We start from the raw sequence: 23040 nt of genomic DNA, 5'->3' as shown, positions 1-23040 counted from the left end.
GCCTATTGATACTTGGTTATTCATTTACAAAGGAGGCAACAGAAATTTTAATCTCTATAACTGTGGGAGGGGTTTTCTAACTGACAAACTTCAGTTTAAGATGAGAGGCTTAAAAAAACCGACATTAAAAAATAACCAAAACAAAAAGTAACAAATGTTGGAGGGGTTGTGGAGAAAAAGGAACCTTCATACACTGTTGGTACGAATGCAAACTGGTGCAGCCACTATGGAAAACAGTATGGAGATTTCTCAAAAAATTAAAAATAGAAATACCGTATGACCCAGCCATCCCACTACTGGGTATCTATCCAAAGAACTTGAAATCAGCAATTCCCAAAGTCCCATGCACCCCTATGTTCACTGCAGCATTATTTACAATAGCCAAGATGTGGAAGCAACCTAAGTGCCCATCGACTGATGACTGGATAAAGAAGATGTGGTATATATATACAATGGAATACTACTCAGCCACAAAAAAGAATAAAAATCATCCCATTTGCAACAACATGGATGGACCTTGAGGGAATTATGTTAAGTGAAATAAACCAGATAGAGAAAGACGAACTCTGTATGACTCCACTCATAGGTGGAAGTTAAACATGCAGCCAAAGAGAAGTGACTCGTGGTTACCAGGGGAAAGGGGGTTTGGGGAGGTGGGCACAAAGGGTGAACTGGTGTACCTACAACATGACTAACAACAATGTACAACTGAAATTTCACAAGGTTGTAACTATCATAATCTTAATAAAGTTAAAAAAATAAAAATAATACTAATAAAAAAAAAAGCATTAAGCAGGGGAACCCCCAAATGCCAGAATGAAAAAGGCTTTTCTCTGAATTGCTGACCCCATACTAGCTGTTCTAACTATCCAGAGAGTGTGCCCAATTTCTTTAGAGGGAATGCCCTGTAGGAACCCTAGTGGTGGTAGTGCCTGACTACAGATACTTCTGCAAGGGGTAGCGGTAGAGTATGATGAGTAGATTGTTCCAGTACAGCATCACATCTTACTCCAGCCCTTCAAGGTATTTTTTTGACTAAAGAAACTTTTTTCCTTCACCTCTATCCCACTTCACATATACTCCTGGCTGTCACTTCCTTTGCTCTACTTCATTAGTCAGAGTTTTCATTCACTTGTCACTACCTCATTAACTAAAGGAACTTCTTGTCCTCCAAGCCACTGTAATTCTTGATGTGGGTTTATATATTTTAAAAATTCCTTGGGGCCAGCTCCGTGGCTGAGTGGTTAAGTTCGTGCGCTCCGCTGCAGCGGCCCAAGGTTCGGATCCTGGGCGCGGACACGGCACCGCTCGTCAGGCCACGTTGAGGCGGCGTCCCACATTCCACAACTAGAAGGACCTGCAACTAAGATATACAACTACGTACGGGGGGCGGGGGGGGGGGGGTGGTTTGGGAAATAAAGCAGTGGAAAAAAACAAAAAAGATTGGCAACAGTTGTTAGCTCAGGTGCCAATCCTTAAAAAAAAAAAAAATTCCTTTACTAGAATTTTACTGGAATCTTGGAGAGAAGAAAAGATATATACGTTGGTCATTTTCAAATGCAAGCCTACACAGCACTTCATATGTAAATTCTCATTGTATGTAATTTTTTTTACCTTGTATTCCAATTATTTATGTACCAGTCTTACCTCCCGCTAAGGAATAACATCTGATAAAATGCTAGTAAGCTTCTTAAGGGTAGGAAATGTATCTGATTCATCTTTGACTCTCCCATAGTGATTGTCAATATATATATATATATATATATATATATATATATATATAATAGGTATGCATTCATTCATGCAACATTTGTTGAGTATATACGATGTGCAAGACATTAATCACAGGTTAGAGACAGCAAAACATAATAAGTGATTTTTGCCATTCAATGAACTTATTATATATTATTAGGTGGTTAAGATAGCAAATGTGGATATCTTTGAGGAGGAGGGTTAGAAACTGAGGGATTAAGAAACAACAGAGCCATGTGCACTTATAAAGAAAACAAGAAGCACATACACTAAAGTACTGTAAATTAGGTCTAAGTAAAGTGTAAATGGAACAGGAGAGGAAACACAATCTAGATAATTAAGTAGCTCTTGCATTCATATAAACACTGTTGTTAGAACAGATACTATAGAGAATATCTGTTTAGTCAAGTAGCTTAAAACTGTGTTCCCTAGAACCTAGGACACAGCTCAGGCTTGACCAAAGCTGGGCCAATGAGTTCCACCCAGGATTTGGGGTACTTTCCGAACTTGGGACCCCGAAAAGTTGAATCAGGGTCTCTCCAAACAAATAAAGCTGTAAGACCTATCTCTAGAGTTTCTCCTTCTGGAAGGAGCAAGATTTTTGTTAAATGGAAAAAGCAAGCCTAAAATGAGAGAGAAGAATAAAGCTAATATACAGGAAAAGAAACAAAAAATAAAGATAAGATGAACATGTGTGAATATTGTTCAAGGTTCTAGTTCCAATTTTTAAAAGTCAAAATCTCATGAAGTTTAAGAGTCTAGGCTTACCCAGGCAACAATTTAGCACAGAGAACAAAATCTTTTTGACCATGATTTCCTAGGTAGTGTCAACATTTGACTACCCTTCCTAGGTAGTGTCAATCTTACTGACCTGTCTGTCACAAGTATGTTAAAAGCAGGCAATCAGCAATGATGATAAAAGTAGAGCAATAATCCTAGTAGTAGTCATAGTAGTTACAGGAATAGTTGTAGTCATAATAGTCCCTTCCACTGTCGTGTGCTAGATGCTGTAAACAAACCACTGTTATCCTTTATAAGATCCCTAACAAGGAAGCTATTACTGCCCTCTTTTGTAGGTATGATAAATGGTGCAGAGAGGTCAAATATTCTGCCCAATGTTGGTTAGCTAGTAAGTAGTGGAACTAGGATTCACACCTAGACCTGCCTGGCTTCAACGCCTATGTTCTTTCCACTCTACCGCATTGCCTCTCATCAAATAACTGGGATCCAATACGACCTTTGGTCATGTCTGGGAAGAAGTAATCATAATACTAATGACTGCATGAGACAAACTTAACAGTATATTTAAAGTATACTTTAAAAGTATTTTAACAATATGTCCAATATTTTCTAAGTAAACTAAATAGAGCACTAGAGTATATCCTAAAAAAATTATTCAAAAATGTATATGGTGTTTGCTTAATAGTCAAACATTTCTGTTCTAGAAACTAAAGAAACAAACAAAAAGCACATGGACAATAAGCTTGAGGGATAGTCCTAAGGAGAAATTTATGGAGTGAAATCCCAGACATTTTCTTCTACTCCAACAACTCTCTCTGATTATAGCATAATAAGGTGGCAGTAGTGAAAACTTTGGGGGGAAGCAAATATCTTCTGGAAGGACAACATTGGCAGTCAATACATTAGTTGTATAGAAAGAAAGAGAAAATGTGGTCAAGAAAATAAAATGATTGAAAGAAAATTCCTACATAAATCAAAATTAAGATAATTTACATTTGGATAGTTGTGCATATTAAAATTTTGTCTCAAACAATTAACTTACTTTCGAAGTTCAGCATTCTGTTTTTCCAAGCTCATTTTCATTTCCATGAGGTGATTATTCTCTTGTTTTAACTGCTTTTCTGACATCTTTAGTGTGTTAACTTGCTGTGTTTGCATCTTCAAGTCATTTTGTGTGAGGCAGCGCTTCTGAGTTTCCTGTTCTATTTTTAATGTCAAGTTTCTAACCTAAAAAGCAAATTGTGTACTTGGTATATAAGTAAATTATTTTGATTTTTCTTGTCAATGAAGCTGGCAGCAAATATGATGATGTAACACAGATTTTTCCCTTAAGCAGTTAATTTCATTTCACAGTAAATAATTTTCGTATTTTTGATAATTACACTTTTAAAATAAAATATGGTCTTTAAGGTAAAACTAACTAAACAATTTTAAATTATGATTCACTTAGAATATCATCCAAATTCAGTAAAATTAAAAGGTGGTAGAATATTATTTTACAAGAAAAAATTTAAAATGATGAAACCATCATTGAACTGTTACAAATAAAGTTTGCTATTAATTTATTAAATAGTTCATTATTTGTTAACTTCATACTTACATCCTCATTTAGCACATCTTTCTGTTTAAGGAGTTCATTGATTTTCTGCTGTGACTGTTTGAAGTCACAGTCTAATATAGAGCATCTTTTCTCAGCTTCTAGCAACAGGTTCTCCACTTTCTGTTTTAAAGTCCTTTCCTCCAAGAGCTTTTTCTCCATTTCTATCGCCACAAAAATGGACAGAATCATGAATTTACAAACAAGAAAAGCATATCAAACACATGACAGTGCTAACAAAAATTATAGTACACGCTGCCTTAAAAATATTTTCATTCCCAATTTAATATTTTCATCACTCCTCTTAATTTATTTGAAATGTCAACAATTTCATGCTTAAAAATTAGGTGTCTCATTTGCTGGGAATAAAATCTACCACACTATGTAACATTACATCCATTCTAATGAAAGTAAAATAATTCTGTCTTTACTTACAGTTCTAAAAGATGCTGACATTTTTAAATAAAGATTTATTTTCCTGCTACTCTGTGCCTCTCAGTCACTCTTTTTAACTTGAAACATTCCAGGTAGATTCTATGACCTCTAAGCCTCATTTCGTATTAGCATATTACTTTGCAAAGGATGAAAATTACACATTTTAGGGAGCTGGTAAAGGACACGACTCTGTAACCAAACTTTCTCAGTTTACACCCTGGCTCTTACACTTCTAATTATTTGACTCGGGGCAAGTTAATTAACCTCTCTAAGGCTCAGTTTCCTTATCTCTAGAATGGAGATAACACTACCTACCCTCTTGGGGATGTTATGAAGATTCTGAGTTGTTTGCATAGCACTTCCATGCTGCCTGGCATACAGCAAGCACCTGATGTGCCACTATTTAAGGAAAACTTTTAATGACCTAAGAAAATGTTCACAACTTTTTTTTAAAAAAAGCAAAACAGTATAGAAAACTGAGAAAATATACAAAATATCCCAATTAGTAGAATTATGGTTAATCTTTACTTACTTCTTTACATTTTCCTGTATTTTCTAAATGATTTGCAATACACTTTTGTTTTATTAATCAGAAAAGGCTTTTAAAAGCCTTTTTCAATCTCAAAGCGAAAAGCAGGCAATGTTTATGTCTAATCAAATGATTTCACATTAAATGTAAGTTATTACAGTCAATAAAGGATTACAGTGATCATTATATCAGAAAATCTGTTCAAATCCAATTAGGTTCCTCTGCTCCTTCAACCCTAATGCTCAATATCTAATTATCGTTTATTACAAAGTTATATTAGGTAAAAATTAAACCTATGAATTTTCAGTTTTTAATGAATTGTTTTCAAAAGTGTGGAAAAATGAAATTCTTCTTCACATAGTAGTAACAATAGCTAGCATTTCTAAGCATTTTTCATGTATCACTGCACTTGGTTTTCACAAAAACGTAATATTATAATTGTCCCTTTACAGAAAGCAAGGCACAAAAAGGTTAAGTAACTAGACCACGTCACATGATTAGTAACTCACTGGTAAGCCATAGTCTTGATCAAAGGAGGCAATGACATGAAGTGGAAAAACCAAAGTCTGTAGACCCAGATTTGAGTACCATTCGTAATATTTAAGTTTGGCGTACTCGACTCAAGTAAAACATGAAAGTCATATGCATCTTATGTCCGTGTTGTAAAAAGGAGTTTGAAAAAATGGTAGTTATTATTATGCTGAATTGGTTCATTTTCAAGAGTTCAGAGAATAACCTATTCATTTTAAAAAACAATCACCTTAATGTGGGCAGAGAGAATAGAAAGAGGCGCCAGTGAACTTACTGAGGTGATGAAAACACAGATTCTATATCTTGTTTTGGGTGGTGGTTACAAACGTGTATTACAAATGTGAAAAACGTTTTCATTTTACTGCATCTAAGCTACACCTCAAAAGAAATTCAACTCTGTCTTCTAGACCACAGACAGGGAAACTTCCTCTCTTCTAATTAAATTTTTCTAAATAAAGCACTCATTTCACCTTTTATCATCCTGAATTAGTTCCTTAAACTAAACTGATATTAGCAAAAAAAACTCCTATTTTAATTACATTCAATAATTAAAAGGTTATCTTTTTGCTAAGTTATTGGTAAGTGTTATGCTTCAAAATGAGTAAAAATTTCTGTTTAAAAGTTTTATGAATCTTCCACAAGAATACTTTATTGATTTCTTTTGGAATTTTAAATCCTTCATAATTATAAACAGCTAGTTTGAAAAATAAGAAATTATCCTAAGGCAATTCTAAGATACAGGCTAGTTTGTGGAAAAACTAACTGTGCTATCTTACTCTACATTCATTAGTACTGCATGGCTTTGACCAATTCTAGCTAGTATCTTCATCATGACAGAGCTCAAAATATTCAGTCAACTTATATTCTAGTTAGGTAAGCCATTATTTTTAAATCCTTATCCTGCATAAACTGGCAAGAGTTTTTAACACAGCTGGTGAAATGTCAAACCAAATATTACAAAAAGAGCCTATCTCCGAAATCTGAGTAGATATATCCAGAACTTCATACTCTGCATGCCTGTCACTACTGATACCATTAAAATATTACTTTCTCTCTAATCTAAAAATCTGGTTGAATAATTCTGTGTTTGGGCCTTACTGTCTTAGAAATGATTGTTGCCATAAAGAAAAAAAATATATATGTGTGTGTGTATATATATATATACACACACACACATATATGTAAAGCTTCCCTAATAGTATTTTTCCTCCAGTTCCCTGTATTCGGCAATAAAATATAAACAAATATTTTTCAAAATCAAAGAGTTGAATATAGAATCAATTCTTAGTAAAATGCTGCTGGAAAATCTTATAAAAATGCGTACCTTTCATGGCTTCCGATTTAGCTTCTTCAATGGATTCATAAATCTTATTTTTATCTGCCAGCCGTGCTTTTGTAGCCTTATGTTCAGCTTCTTCTTGTTCTAAGGTCTGCTGTATAACTTTTAGTTGGTATGTCATATCTATTTCCATGTTATTCTTTTCCTATTAAAGATTTAAAATGGCAGCTATCAACACAGCAGACTGGCTCACAATTTCAAAAACTTTACAAAGTTGTTTTCTACAGGCTTACTAAGAATGTTCAATACTATGCCTCTCCTCTTTATTCAACCACCTTGTAAAAATAATCTATGCACTCTACTTGTTCACTTCCCACTGTATCCATCTCCCACATCTCTACTGTTTTGAGATCTGTACTGAGATTGTTTGATCTCAATACAGTGATCAATCATGTTCTCAGTATCAAATTCAACACTTTCAGTCTTTATCTCATTTGAACTCACTGTTGCCCTTGAAACTATTTCCTTGACATATTTTACACTGAATTCACTTGGCTCTCCCCATTCTGCTCCCCTCTTTTCTGTTGCTTGTTAAGTTTTCCTCCAGCTGCCCCTTAAACGTTAGTGTTCTCTGGAGGTAGTGTTTTTTAGCCACAACGCCTCTCCTCTTCTATATCATTATTTCTCAAACTTTTAAAACATATCTAATGTTTCCCCTTGCTATATCTAAAAAGAAAAAATTTCAGGGTCCTCTACCATTCACCCTTATTTTCCACGTAATAGACTTGTTTTAAGTTGAGAATCTTTAATAATCTATATATCCTCAAAAGATTTTCTAATTCTTTGTTTTCTATAGTTTGTATCATAAATACAGATATTTCTTTTCTTTTTCAAATAAAATCTTTAATACAGAAAATGATTTTTTCAAACAACACAATCCACTGAGTAATCTACTCTGTCCTGAAAACCCACTGCTCTAAATGATCTCTTCCCAGATGGGCTCTTCCATTTGCATGGGTTCAGCTACTTCTATACCAATGACTCTGAAATATTTCTAGCTCCTACTACCATAGCTCACTGCTCTGTGACAGCCTAATTTGGCTATCTCATAAGCACCTCAAACTTAGGACTAAAATGGATATATCACTGTCGCCTCTAAAAGAGCTACTTTTCCTTTATTCTTATTAATTAATGGCACCACTATATACCTTGTCATAAGCTAGGAACCTAGGACTCATTCTTGAGTACTACTCACACACCACATCTAATCAATCACGAGTATTTCTCAAATTCATCTCTATTTTCCATCCTTTTAACCAGTGCACTAGTCTCCACTACCTGGATTACTGAAAAAGCCTCTGACTAGTCTACCTGCCTCTTGTCTTTTCCTCCTCAAATCTAATCTCCACATGGTACACAGTGACCCATCTTAAATGTACCTCTAATAAAATCATCCAGTTTAAAGCCCTTCGGTGGCTAGTCCATTACTTAGGGAAACTAAGTTTCTTAAAAAAGTATTCAAAATCTTGCATGATGTAGCTAATGCCTAGCTCTGTAGCCTCACTCTAGCCACTGAATTTCTCACACTCTTACATGAGGATCATACTGTGGTCTTCAGGCCAATTTTGGCCTGATGTCTATTTTTGTAAAATTTTATTTGAACATAGCCAAGCCCATTCCTTTACACTGCAGCAGAGCCGAGTTGCAACAGAGACCATATGGCCTGCAAATCTTGAAATATTTTCTATCCTTCCCCTAAAAGGTTAAAATTTGTTAACGCCTACTCTATACTCCAGAAATATTGAACAGTTTGTACTTAAATAAATCGACTATGCCCTCTTTATTTTCCATCCTCTATGTCTTTGCTCATGCTGTTTTCCCCAATTCAGAATGTGCCTCTACCCTGTCAACCAATCCTGCCCTGTCGATTAGGGATTCATCCTGTGCATACAATATGCCCTGTCCACACCTCTATCATTCCATTTACCACACGGCATTAGAATTATCTGTGTGCTTTATTCTCATACTTTAGAAATTACCCATTAGACCATGAGATTGTTGACAAGGACTGAATCCTAGTACTTCTACCATAGATGACACATTAAATAACTTAAACGAATGAATAAATAAGTGAATGAAAATAAAATATTAACTGCACAGAGCCTAGAAATTATCCCTGGCTTACAGTATTTTTAAAGAAAAACTTCTAAACACTAAAAGTCATGATAATTTTATGTCATTTTTAAGACTTGTTATAAGTAAAAATTTGAGTTTTCCTTGGATCCCTAGAGAGAAGCGGCCTCATTATACACTCTCCAGGAGAGTCCTTCCCTTCATAAGCATCTAATATAGTAAGGCTGCTTGTGTTATTATCGTAAGTCTTAAAATATATATCCCTAGTCTACACAACCAAGTCTAAACATAAAAGAGTCCATGAGTATGTGGAATATTTCAGTTACCGATTTCCCTTTGTTTAAAGAAAGTTTTCCAATCTGAAACTCTACAGTCATTTTCTTACACAAATATAAAGCTTAACATGTTTTACCTTTTCCAAATCAGTAAATCTCTCCTGTAGTTGTCTCTTCTCCAGCTCTACTTTTGCTAATAAGATTTTGCCATTCTTTAAATCTTCTTCTAGGCCAGATATTCTACCTAAAATTGCAACATTTTAAAAATAAACTCACAAAATATATAAATATTAAATTAAGATTAAAAAATTTGGAAGTCACCTCATACTTTGTTGCTATTATTTATGAGCGGAAGTTTTATAATTGTTGGACAGTGCTTTACAGTTAATTCAACTGGAACCCAATCTACCACCTTGGTTTCATACTTAAAATACTTTATACTATTTGAAAGTAAATCTTTTGTTCATAAAATTTTGTATCAATGTAATTCTAACACCCTAATTTACATAACAGAGTAGTATATTCAGAAATGTGCTACTTTAGCACATTATCCATCATCTGAAGTTATTTCCAAAATACAAATCATCAAGATGAATTCAAGTGCAATCCCTATTTTAATACCTTGTAAATCATTAATTATCTCTGATCCATGGGTTCGGTCCCTCCTTTCAGATTCTAGAACTGACTGAAGATTGATAAATTCCTTTTCAAGTTTTAACTTGGCAGTCTCCAGCAGGCAATTTTTATCTTGTAGATCTCTATTGTTCGATTCCAGCTGCTGAATCTGCTTTGAACTTTCTGCCTGGGTTTTTCTTAACCGGGCTGCAGTATCAGATTCTGTCCGCAGCAAAGCATTGGTTTCATCCAGCTGTTATTCCATTCAAAATCAAACAAGGAAACAAAGATAGGTGTATATAATGAAAATACTTCAATTTATTACTCCATTACAAACTATTTAAAATAAACAAAAACTTAAAAATATTTTCCTAACCATTTCCTTACAAATTAGAAGCAAAGGCCTTTAGCGTTAAGAGGCAGTCATAAGTAAAATAATATCCTTATTACAAACTGGGATCAACCTACTTGTCTCTGGAGTTGATTCACTTTCTCTGTAGATATTTGAGAGTTCTGATTTCTTTTTTTCAAATCTTCAAGTTGATCTTTTAAACTGTTAACTATGATAAAAAGCATTTCAGAGGCAAGCTTCAACACAACACACACATATACACACACTTAATTTTTTCTTGGTAAGTGCTTAATATGCTACATCACAAACCATCATTTTCCAAATTTCGTTTCTTGTCTGCTTCATGATCAGCTTTCCGCTGATATTCTGCATTTTTGTGCTGAAGAAGTGCTTTTTCTCTTTCTAATTGTCTCAATGCTGATTCCACATTTTTCCTTAAGGTAATCTGAAATAATGCTTGAAGTTATTATCAAAGAAAAGTATATATAAAAACCAAATGAAAGCAAAAATATTTCAGCTATTTCAAGCAGATAAAAAAGACCTAAAAAAAAAACCCTGTATTTGCTATTTTGTTAAAACTGTAAAACTTTTTTCTATATTTTTAAAATAGCACACTCTTCTTTAATAATCAAGACCATAAGTGTTTCTATTTACTAGTGAAACTCAAACTTTCTATAACCTTCCATCACCACTGAACCATCTTTACTTAATACAAACTATGGGTCTAAAATGTTATGAATAGTAATTTAAAAAAAAGAAACGATCACTTTGAACTATGACGTTAATACAAATGCAATTTTTTTACTTGAAATATTCACACGTACTAAATTAATTCAAGTTTGCAAAAGCCTAAAATGAATCTTCTTATCATGGTTATCCTATAACTTTAGTCTTGTCCACCAATGCTAACAGGCAGGTTTTACTATATATCAAGATATGTGTTAACATGGTCCTAAGAGAACTCTGCAGCTAAGTCAGGCTCCAAACCTTTATGAACAGAAACGTTAACAAAAGCGTAGAACAGCTTTACCTCTTCTTCTAGCTCCTTTGCTGCCTTCTCTAGGCGAATATTAACAGATCTAAAGAATTTCAAAAGAAACAGTAAATAAAATAACTCTCTCCTAATTTACAATAAAAACATTTACCATAAAGTTAAATAATCATATAATTACTCAGTAGCTCTTCTTTTTTTTTTTTTTTTTTAAAGATTTCTGCTTTATTTCCCAACCATCCCCCACTCCTGTACATAGTTGTATATCTTAGTTGCAGGTCCTTCTAGTTGTGGGATGTGGGACGCCGCCTCAACGTGGCCTGACGAGCGGTGCCATGTCCGCGCCCAGGATCTGAACCCTGGGCCGCCGCAGCGGAGCGCGCGAACTTAACCACTCAGCCATGGAGCCGGCCCCCTGTAGCTCTTCTTTTATAGAGAAATGTTTAAACTTAAATTTTAGAATATCTGTAATTATCTATGAAACGTACTTGCACTTCTGCTCTAGTTCCTCTTTGGCTTGCATCTCAGTGCTAAGGTGTTCTTCTAATGTGTCCAGTTTTTTCTGAATCTGTCAGAAAACAAGAAACTGTAATTATAAAGTTTGCTCACATGTGAAAGACAAGAGGCTTAAAGAAAATAATGATAAGCATCTCCTTTCTTTCATCTTAACATAATCTCCTATATAATGGTACAGTATTTGTACCTTCTTAATGTGACTTTTATTGGCAGAGGAGAAAATCCTCCATCTCCTGCTTTCTCTCTATCACAGCACACATGTATGTATGAACACACTATGTAAACATACAAATGAGAAGCTCTAATCTTGGCAGAATTCTTCTATGACACAAAGTTTCTCATTCATTATGAATAAAAAATATCCTCTGCTATCCTCCACAGATCTTCAGCAGATTACTTGTTTGAAAATATTATCACCATTTGCGCCTATAAGATAAAGATTAAAAGGTCTGTATCTGAAACAAATATTCAAAATATTTGACTGAACATGCCGAAAACTATATAACTGTTCTTAAAAATAAGAATGTAAGCTCTTCCTTATATCTTCCCACTGAGCACACTACTGTGAAGAGCTGTAATCAATAACTCTCTTGGATTCATGATAGCTAATTAATTACAAGTCACCTCCTTGCCATTCTTTAAATCTTCAAGGCCAGATATATCAGTCTTTAAACAAACTGAAACTACAGAAAATAATAAATAATCCATTTTTGGGGCATTATTACCTCTAGAAAGGATTTATCTTTTTGAGTTCCTTTTGTGCCTTAGGTACAGTGGTAGTTACTTTAAAAATGTTGTCTCATTAATCCTAACAAAAACCCTAAGAAGATGGTAGCATTATATCTACTCAATAAAGAAAGTGAAATTCAAAAAAGGTGAATAACTGGGCTAAGATAGCACAGCTAATAAGTGGCAGTGCCAAAAATCAACCCAAGTCTATTATATTACAAAGCCAATGTTCTTTCCACTATTCTTTCCAGTGTGATTAGGTTCTCCGTGGCTTCTTAAATATTTCACATATCTTAAGTAAAACTGTATTTTTTCCTAATAAGTATATACAGGCCAATGAACTAGTCAAGTTTAAATGCTTTTAACTGCTACTGCATTAGTATGTGATCACCTGTTAACTTATCGACCTAATAGTTATCACATGCTAGTTATCACATCTGAAGTTCTTGCTGTCAGTTATATATCCTTGGTAAATAAAAACAAGAAAATTACATAATATATATTTTAAACAGCAGATTCATTGGAGCAATAATAAAAGGGATCCTTGGTAGAAAAAAGGTTGGGAACTTCTCTCTTGGGTAGATGTAGTACTCCAAATGCTAGGTGGAATGTGGCTATATCAAAACACTGCTAGAGTGATGAGTTTTTCTCAGTTTTTCAACATATTTGACATCAACATACCTCTTGACTCTCCTATTTAAAACAAAATAAAAAACAGAGAAAACATTAAAATGCTTGTTATGCTTTGTAAAATTCCTAAAATACAAATCAAAATTATCCAACCAACTTTTTTAGTTTTTATACATTTTGAAGAGAAAAATGTTTAGCATCCTCATTTATGTGTATGTGTACGTGTGTGTGTATGATTTAGCCTTGTATGCAGTTACAAATTATAGAGGTCACAATATACCGTTAACAGTTTGATGAAATTATCCTTTATATGAATTCATTCCTAAATATTCAAAATTTGAATCTCCCCACTATTTCTGGACCCTTATAGCTTATTATCTGTACTCTTTTATAGTACTAAGATAATAACATTTTCTAACTGGTATTATAGCTGTTTATAAACCTATTTTATCACTTTTGCTACTAAAACTAAACCTAAAGCCACATTAAAATGCATCTTTTTACTAGCCATTGTATCTTATACAATGAGACTTGTCAAATAAATCAATCATTTCGATGTTATGCTGAACTACTGCAATAAGGAATATGTCATCTAATGATTCAAAACATAGTATCAAATGAACTTTTTAAAATACATGGATATTACTAAAATATTTGAACATGTCACTAAAATAGACCAGTAAAAATTTATACATACTTCATTTTTCCTTGATTGTATTGAATCATTTTCTCTACAAGATGGAGAGTCACTTAATAACCTAGAAGGAAAGGCGGGAAATAAATTCTTCTGCACGTCATTATAATCCATTTTCTTTTCTTTTTTTCATTTTTAAAGATTGGAACCTGAGCTATCATCTGTTGCCAATCTTCTTTTTTTTTTCCTTCTTCCTCTCCTCAAAGGCCCCCAGTACACAGTCGTATACTCTAGTTGTGAATGACTCTGGTTGTGGTATGAGGGATGCCACCTCGGCATGGCCTGATAAAGCAGTGCCATGTCTGCACCCAGGATCAGAACCAGCACGAACTGAAACACTCACCCATGGGGCCAGCCCCCTATAATCCATTTTCTAAAATGAAGTTAGTCTCAGAAATAAATTCCAATCACAAAGATTTCTCTTTCTTTTTACCTCAACACATTTTAAATGAAGCAATATCTTTCCCTCTAGACATTTACACCATTCAATAATTTAAAATGCTAAACTTTTCTTCCCTCTCACTCTTATTGGATGTTCTAGTCTTTAACATTGTTGAGATTGGAGTCACTAAATGGAACTATGCTTTCCCCCTCTTCAGCTCGAGTTCCTATAATAATTATTTTATTCATCTTTTCTAGAAATCTTCTAGAAAGAGACATCTCTCCCCTCCTTTTCAAAGATAACATCTCTTCATCTCCAGGTCTTAATATATAAATCATCACTTCTATTTAACTGTCAATTTGTCTCTTAACTGGGTCCTCATTGCCTACAAACATGCTTGTGTTTCTCCTGGCACTGATATCTTCATCTTAGTCAGCGTTACAATAGTTTTTAGAACACTACTGTTAGCAAGGTGATCAACTCATCCTGGTGTGTCTGGGATGCTCCCAGCGTTAGCATGAAAGTCCCAACGCCACATCTTAAGAAACTGCTCTGTCTTGGGCAAACCATAAAGGTTGGTCTACCCCGATCATTACATACATGGAAGTACCATAAGTTTCTCAAATATATGTTTCTCAAATGTCTTTAACACTTCACTCAACTATTTAACAGTTTACAGTGGCTCCTCACTGCCGATCAAAGTCAAAAATCCCTAGCACAGCACACAACAATCATCTGTTGTAATTCTTGCATTATTCTTCCCCTAATCTCCAATTCCAATCTATTTTCTAATCTTATGAACAATATTCATGTCAGCTGACCAATATTTATTGAATGACTTTGTGCCAGGTTCTGTGCCAGATGGAAGGATAACGGGCTCAAGAAAATGACAGTCTCATCAAGTGCTCCAAATGGTCATAATACAGTTAACACATACCCTATGTTTGAGCTCTACTGGACTACACTACTCTGCTCCCAATGCATACTTACATTCCAAACTTTTGCTTTCACTGTTCACCTCCCCACAACCCTCACCTAATGTCCCCACATCTTAGCCACTCAAAACCTTTCTTATCTTTAGACTTGGCTAAAATGCCTCCTCTTCCCTGAGGTCTTAACTGATCTCTCCTTACCTTCACCCCAAAGAGATGTGACTTCTTTATTTTTCTTCTGAATTATCTCAGATTTTTTTGGCGTCTTTCTTAAGGAAAATACCACATTCTACCCTTCATTATGACTACATAATTCTCTTATATCCCTCATTAGTTGGCAACCTCCTTCAAAAGCAGGTATTGGCTTTACTTAATATATCCAAAAGAAGATAGAACGTTGCCTTGTATTCATTTTATAAATGAATATAACACTCAGAAATAAAATAATGATATCAAATGAAAAGTACCTCTTTTGACAGTCTTTTTGAAAAAACTCAAAGTTTAAAACAAATTAACACTTTATCTTCCATAATTTAGAGTCTCAAAGTAAGACAATTCTTTATAGCTAGACTCCGAAAGCAATAAAAATATAACAAACAAATCACATACAAATTTTCTCTATAGTAGGTAAATCCTATGAAAGGCAGCTGATTTCCCACAAACGCTTTAGGAATTGGGAAGGTTTCTACATCTCCTTTATCATCTTCAATGTCGTCAAAATTGCTGCTATCTATGTCACTGCTGAGTTCAGGTACTACAGGAGCTGCCGCTATTAAAAGGAAAGAAATGAATTATTTCATTCACAACTAAAAAATATATATAAACCACTCCTACTTTGTCTTATATTATTAACTTCATATTATTAATAATGTATTAACCCACTATATATTAATAATATATAATTAATAATATGTTATGATTTACTATAGAAAAATCTAGTAACATTTTCCACTTCATGATTTCAAAGAATTTAAAAGTATTTTATTATATCAGATCAAATATAGATAAATCAATTAACAAGGAAAGCAATATGATATTATTCTAGGTATTAAAATAACAAGCAGCAATAACTTGCATATACATTCTTTAGTTTCAGTTTTCTACATTCTTTTAAGCGGAAATATTTCTTACTCTTAAAATGAATTAATGTCAAATATACATAAAGTTAAAATAAATTACTATGCTTACCCTAGTATTCACCAGAGTATGGTCTACATAAATAATTAATTGCTGATTTATTAATTCAAACATATTCAAATTAAAGGATTATATTTCTCCCATTCTGAACATTGAGATCCATAAAACTTAACTTGACAAGTTAAGAAATCTATAATGTTTATTATAAAAGTATTGGGAAATACTGCTAATAAATACGTATTAGTTTGCTAAGATATTGATATTGATATTTAGTTATAAATATTACCATAGAACAGATTTGAAATGAAACCTCTCAATTTAAAAATCGGTTAGCATTAAGTGTATCAAACATGTCTGTTAATTCAAAAGAGGAATCAATTTATGAAATTTAAAATGTGATGGAATGGAAATATTTAAATTTAACTTACTCTCTCTTATGTTATCCCAATTCCATTGATCATTCTTAAAGAAAGGATGTTGTTTGATTTCTTCTACCCCATTTCTCCCAAGTCGTACCTCCCTAAACAATGTAGATAAAGACTGTATTATAAAAAGCAAGATTATGAAAAAACAAAAATATTAACTAATCTTGACAAGGATCAAAGTAAAGATCACAAATGAGTTTAAGATATCTTTATTAAAAGCTTCAGCTTAAATGGTTCTCAAAAATAAGTAGCTCAATTTTACAGCCTATGATGTCTCTAGACAGATTTAAAAGACTAATGTATAATAAATGTCACAGAAAATGAAGTATATTTCCATCTACAGTTTATGTGAAATGAAAGTACACGAGACTTTCAAATAAAAATATTCACCTGCGTGGGCCAAAAACCTCACAACCTTCAAGAGGTAAGACAGATGGAGGTCTAACTTTTGGCACAGAAGAGCTATTCAAAGCCTCTCTAACAAAAACGTTATTTTAAAAATCTCTCCCCTTCGTAAAAAGAACTCACATACTGTGTTTGAATCTATCCATATTTACTGATAAATTATATCTCTACATTTATATTAATTATCATTCTGAATACAAGAAAAACGTTACTAATAATTTCATTCTCTGACCCTTTGAGTCTTCAATGAAGATTACATGGAAATTAAAAGCATTTTTTTACATGCCCCTGGAGCTATGTTTAATATAAACAAGAAAACCTGTAAACTTTAGAAGGAAGTGCTCCAAGGCATAATGATGGCATTAACTTTAAAATATCTTCACCTACAATTATTCCTTAGACTGCATCCCTCCCCTCTAATAAACTGCTAAGGCAAGTCTTTCATGAATGGCACTCCATTCATTAACATATGGTATATCCTGTTTTATATTTTACGTTTCCGCACAAATTATGGTCATTCCCATTAACCCATCTAGCCCTAAGTCACACATTATACAGGATTTGTTTTGAGTTTATCAGCATGGATTGTTCGTTAATCATATAATTAACGAACATTAAAAGTTTTAATCTACAAATGACTGATAAACATATAAAAATGATTAACCTCTCTAATGAGGAAAAATAAAAACTTTTCTTGCTTCAGTTGGAAAAAGAAAAAAATTCTTACTATTCAGTTTGATGAGAATGAGGGAAACAATTATTGTATGAAAATATACCCTGATGTGACTTCTTTGGGGGCCAATTTTGCAAAATCACTCAATTTTAAAATGTGTATACCAGAATTCCACCTCTAAGAATTTATCCTACAAAAAGTATGCAAAGACAAATGTATGAGGATAGTCAATACAGTACTGCTCGTAATGGCAAATGGCTAACAATAAAATTTGCTGAGGAATCCTATTTTAGAGCTAGAAATGCCCTTAGTTATCATCTAATCTGATCTCATCGTCTTAGGTATGAGTAAAATATTTCCCAAAAAAGTAAAAGAATTTCCCTAAGATCATAAAGCCAGTGAGTCAAGTTTGGACTGGAGTGCAAGCACCCTCTTCTATGGGTTGGTCCTTTGATAGGATGACTCTTATCACAAATATAAAATGAGAAATCAGAGAAGAATTGAATAGGGAAGCCAAAGAAGAAACTCCCAATAGCTTTCTAGCATCTCTTTTTCAGGCAGGTGTTCACAACATTGTTCATCTATTTTGTTTGAAGAAATACAGAATTTCTAGGACAGGCTTGTTTGCATTCAAATGCAAATAAAAAAGGGTTGGGAAGTAGGCACTCCCAAGTCAAACACAAGCAGTTGTTAAGATTATAACCTTAGCATTTATCTGAACAAAATGCTCTCCTCCCAAAAGTTGTACAATTAATCACCTTAGAGGAAAAAAATGTGAATAATACAAAAGTTTTATTTCTTTCAAATGCATTATTTTACACTAAGTTTCATTTTTTTTCTTTTTAGGCATGAGGATTAAGGCTAGAGTTAGATTACAACTGGGCTGCACATACAAAATGACGAGGGTAACCCAACACCAGGCTTAGCAGTAGGAAAAGGCTAACCTAGAATTAAACGCGATTTGGATAAAGAAATTGATTTCATGCGTAAATAAGAGTTAGGTATGCTTTCATTTCTACAAATTTAGAGTTAAAGGGCTCTCTACAAAGAAATTCAATCTATATTACCTATCTGTTAAGAAGGCACAGATGAGATTCTTCGCATGTTTAGAAATTTCTGCATCTTCAGGGAAACATAGTGAGTTTTTATGATCCATAATTTTGCTGTATGTTCCTACAAGCGAATCTGCATAAAATGGAGTATCACCTAAAATTCCAAGAAAGAAGACACCAAAAGTAACAGAATGCAAATTAAACACTTTTCATCTAATAAATATGTTGTTTAAATTTGTCACATGCACGGAAAAATGAACGGTCTATGGGCCAGGCGCCTCATTCAAAACAAACAGGCACACACCAACAATATATTTAAATTTTAATGGTACCAAGGAACCATCAACCCTTAAGAGCAAAATAAAATCAATGCTAACTCTTGAATTTGCTGCTCTTGTTGTTTTTTATATAATAGGAAAGGAAACAATTTACTGGGTAATTAAAAAAAGTACACTAGGTGGAGTCAGATCAGGCAGAGTCCTCTAATGCTTGAGCTGGATCAGCCTTTTGAGATTACTCTCTAGAGCTGTATTCTACAACACAGTAGCCACCAGCCACACGTGGCAATTAAAATTAAATTAATTAAATAAATGAAAAGTTCAGTTCCCTAGTCATACATTTCAAGTGCTCACTGTGGCCAGTAACTACCATACTGGACAGCACAATTATAAATCACTTTCATCATGACAGACTGACAGTGCAGCTCTAAGAGTTAGACCAGCCCTATTATTTTCTATGTGAGGAAGCTGGGCCCAAATAAATGACGTGTGATTTGCCTAAGATGACACACAGCTAGAGTTGAAAACAGCAGAAACGGTCTCCCAATGCACTGTTCCTGCTGACTAAGGGCTACGATAAAGAGGCACTGAAGCAAGTGTAAAGACAGACAAAGGTAAAGCCACTATTTTGGCCAGTACTCATCTAAAGCCACAGGTTTAAGGGCCCTGCCAGCATGCCTCAACTACAAGTCATCTTAGTACAAACCAGACTTTCCCAAACCAGCCAATCCAAAACTTCAAAAAGGATATTCAGATAGTTAGTTTTCGTTTGTTTTCAAACGGGGCGGGGCGGAGGGGAGCTTTAAATCCAAGATTTTTCTAGTGCCATTTTTAACTGCAGTAGAATCTTTTAAATGAAGTCCAGTGCCAACCAACCTGAGCAAGCACCAGAGTAGGCTTAGAATACTGCAAAGAAGAGCCATTCAAAGTCATTAAATTTAGCTCTCAGAGTTAAAAACAACAGCAGGAATTTAAATGATCTCTTCAAATGAGCCCTGTGACTTCCTCTGAAGTACATTATTTTCTAAAGCCCTAGGAGAGTCTATGCAAATGACAGAATATATTCTACTTTCAAAAGATTACAAGATACAACTAATCCATCCTCAGATTGGGCCAGAGGTAGGGAGAATGGACAGCTACCTGGGGACATATGGTGCATACAAAGAGACCTACTAAAAAGACATCCAAAACGAAGTAGGTCATATGACAACACGAGACTAAGCATAGCAAGATCAATGTTATATACACAGAATGGTCAGCAAGAGAAGGTAATTTATACCACAAAAAAAGTTTTATGACTAATCATCATTTAATTTGGGGATTTATCAAAGTGTTCTTTTTTTTTTTTTTTAGCAATAACCATACTCAATTATTGTACAGATTTTCCACTACCAATTTCTTTTAGGGTCATTTTCTAGAACAGAAATTCTCCAATTTCTAAAAATATTTTTTCAACTCTAAGGTCACTTCATGTAAGTTATTAGCCTTGTCAGACTTGCCTCAAAAAGCAGATTTAGCTACATCTCCCGTCACCCCCAAGCCAGGTGATTCAGTCACTGGTTTCCTTAGCCAGAAGATATTTTTGTGATCCTAGCACTTAGGAATGGGAAATCTTAAGCATGAAATCTATGATGTAAAGAAAAGTTTTGAAATACTTGAGCCTTTCAAATTTTGATTTGGTCAAAGTAAAAGAAATGATTAAACTTGTCTCTGAGTTTTCTGAGACTGAAATATGTATTATCAAATATATTTATCTTGATAGTCAAATGGTCAATTACTATATTTATAATTTATTTTACTGGAATTATAAACCAAATATATATACAAGTAATAAATAGAAGAAATACAGTTTCTAAAAATCAATTACATAACATAATTACAAAAACTAAAGAGTACTTTTAGTTCTCTATCATTACTGGAACAAATATTAACAGTCTGATATTTAAACTATTTACAACCAATACTACTGATCAAGAAAACCTTAGAATGGAGGCCCATTGCATGCTGTAAACTTGCTCCTTCTAATACTTTCTTAATATAAAAAGGACTAGTGGAGGAATATTTCCTAGCAGTGCAGTTCCAATTCTTTTCATATTCTACTCAATCACTGTAAAGTAGGAGGCTTGTTTTAATTTTCCAATTAAACATCTGTCATATCAGACACTACTAATTCAAAGTTTTCAGAAATTCCACTTCCCTAGGACATAGGCAATTAATTTCCTTATATTCTCAAATTCTTGTCTTAGAACTAAAGTGTTATAAGATGGATTTTGAAAAAAGAACAAGTTAAAATATTTACTTACCCACTAGCATCTCAAAAAGGAAAACACCCACAGACCACCAATCACATTCTCTCCCATAGTAACCATCACCCCCTTGTGATTTCAGAACCTCAGGTGATATATAATCAGGTGTTCCAACTGCTGTATCACAATGCACCATGCCTGTCTGGATATATAGCAGAGATAAAGAAAAATAGATGTGTGTAAAAACACACACACATAAACATAACTAATTTATTTATCATTATATATACAGTGGCTACAAATTGCTACGAACAGAACTTCATTGCTGACACGGCTTTGGGAGGACAGGAGATAAATGCATCATGAAATGCATAAAATCTCTGGACTACGAGAGATCAGGGATAACCTTCCAGTTCTAAAACACAGGTGGCTTCATTAATGAAAGAAGCAAAAGGTGGTAAACTCTATGAGAAGTCCATCAACATCTTTTGTTTCTTTTTCTTACACTAAGAAGTAGTTACAAGAGAAGTAAAAAATGCAGTCTTGGGGAGTCCTAATCTGGAGAAAAGAAAAAAATCATTAGAGAAAGGAAGGGTTTTTTTTCCCCCCCTTAGGAAGATTAGCCCTGAGCTAACTGCTGCCAATTCTCTCTTTTTGCTGAGGAAGACTGGCCCTGACCTAACATCCATGCCCATCTTCCTCTACTTTATATGTAGGACGCCTACCACAGCATGGCTTGACAAGTGGTGCCATGTCCGCACCCAGGATCCGAACCAGTGAACCCCGGGCCACCAAAGCATAACCTGCACACTTAACCGCTGTGCCACCGGGCTGGCCCCGGAAGCTTTGATATTTCAAAAGGAAACTGCAGCAATTAAGATTCAAAGGACCCAGTTTAGTAGTTGGATAAAGAAATGGTTTTCACTATATCAAGAAAAAATGGGGGAAATAGATCAAACATTTAAACTAAAAGATCTTAATAGCTTGAAAGCTATAACTCCAAGATGCATATTTAGAAATACGGAGCTGTGGCACCCAAGGTATTTGGCAAAATGATAAAAACACTCTTATCTGTGTTTAGTTTTGGAGGGTAATAAGAGAATCCCTATCTGATGTCTTTGAGACAAGGACAACAGCCATTGTAAATGTATGTACGCATGTGTGCATTCTGTAGCATATATATGTGTGTGTATGTATGTTTGTGTATGTGTGTATGCCGCAAAATTAAACCACTATAGTAGCACAGTCGTAAATAATACTCATTCACCTCCAGCTCTGCCCAAACTTGCAAAGATTTTTATAGATTTTTAAAGCCTTTCATTTCCTTTACCTGCCCAGTAAAGAGTGTATCATCCACATTCCTCATAAGGAAGCCACAGAAACTACAAAAATATTAAGCATTACGACCACCCTGGGAAAAGAAAGTTCAATGTATTATGTGAACAGGATTTATGTAAATGTTTTTATTTAAGTGCAATAAAATAGGTGTTAAACATGGGAAATTAACTTCCAAAGCAATCTTTTCATTCCTCAAATTAGCAGAAATAACTCAATTTTATTTTCCCAGGTATATAGTAAATAGAAAATAGAAGTCATTTTAGTTTGAATATAAACTAATACAACAAAATTTTTGGAAATAATTGGTCAAATTATGAGGGTAAACTTTGTATGGATTCCTACTTAGGATAAAAGAGGAAGACAGTGCCTGACT

At 34.0% G+C, this 23040-nt stretch overlaps 1 protein-coding gene across 1 annotated transcript in view; it reads right to left on the bottom strand.

The window, feature by feature from the left end:
• ROCK2 (Rho associated coiled-coil containing protein kinase 2) overlaps nucleotides 1–23040 on the bottom strand; it is a 154182-nt gene that overhangs the window by 21459 nt on the left and 109683 nt on the right. Inside the window, exons 6-20 of the mRNA XM_044771959.2 lie at nucleotides 21387–21531; nucleotides 18821–18959; nucleotides 16679–16770; nucleotides 15723–15882; nucleotides 13803–13863; nucleotides 13157–13168; nucleotides 11719–11798; nucleotides 11270–11318; nucleotides 10549–10684; nucleotides 10356–10447; nucleotides 9894–10140; nucleotides 9410–9516; nucleotides 6910–7069; nucleotides 4094–4254; nucleotides 3536–3720 (exon numbers count right to left, since the gene is read on the bottom strand). Of these exons, the coding sequence (XP_044627894.1) occupies nucleotides 3536–3720; nucleotides 4094–4254; nucleotides 6910–7069; nucleotides 9410–9516; nucleotides 9894–10140; nucleotides 10356–10447; nucleotides 10549–10684; nucleotides 11270–11318; nucleotides 11719–11798; nucleotides 13157–13168; nucleotides 13803–13863; nucleotides 15723–15882; nucleotides 16679–16770; nucleotides 18821–18959; nucleotides 21387–21531 (1826 nt within the window). The remainder of the gene's footprint in view (nucleotides 1–3535; nucleotides 3721–4093; nucleotides 4255–6909; nucleotides 7070–9409; nucleotides 9517–9893; nucleotides 10141–10355; nucleotides 10448–10548; nucleotides 10685–11269; nucleotides 11319–11718; nucleotides 11799–13156; nucleotides 13169–13802; nucleotides 13864–15722; nucleotides 15883–16678; nucleotides 16771–18820; nucleotides 18960–21386; nucleotides 21532–23040) is intronic.

Source organism: Equus asinus, chromosome 6 (assembly GCF_041296235.1).
Source record: "Equus asinus isolate D_3611 breed Donkey chromosome 6, EquAss-T2T_v2, whole genome shotgun sequence".
NCBI lineage: Eukaryota > Metazoa > Chordata > Mammalia > Perissodactyla > Equidae > Equus > Equus asinus.
Note: the sequence above shows the minus strand (reverse complement) of the source record. Positions and strands in the feature narration are given on the sequence as shown.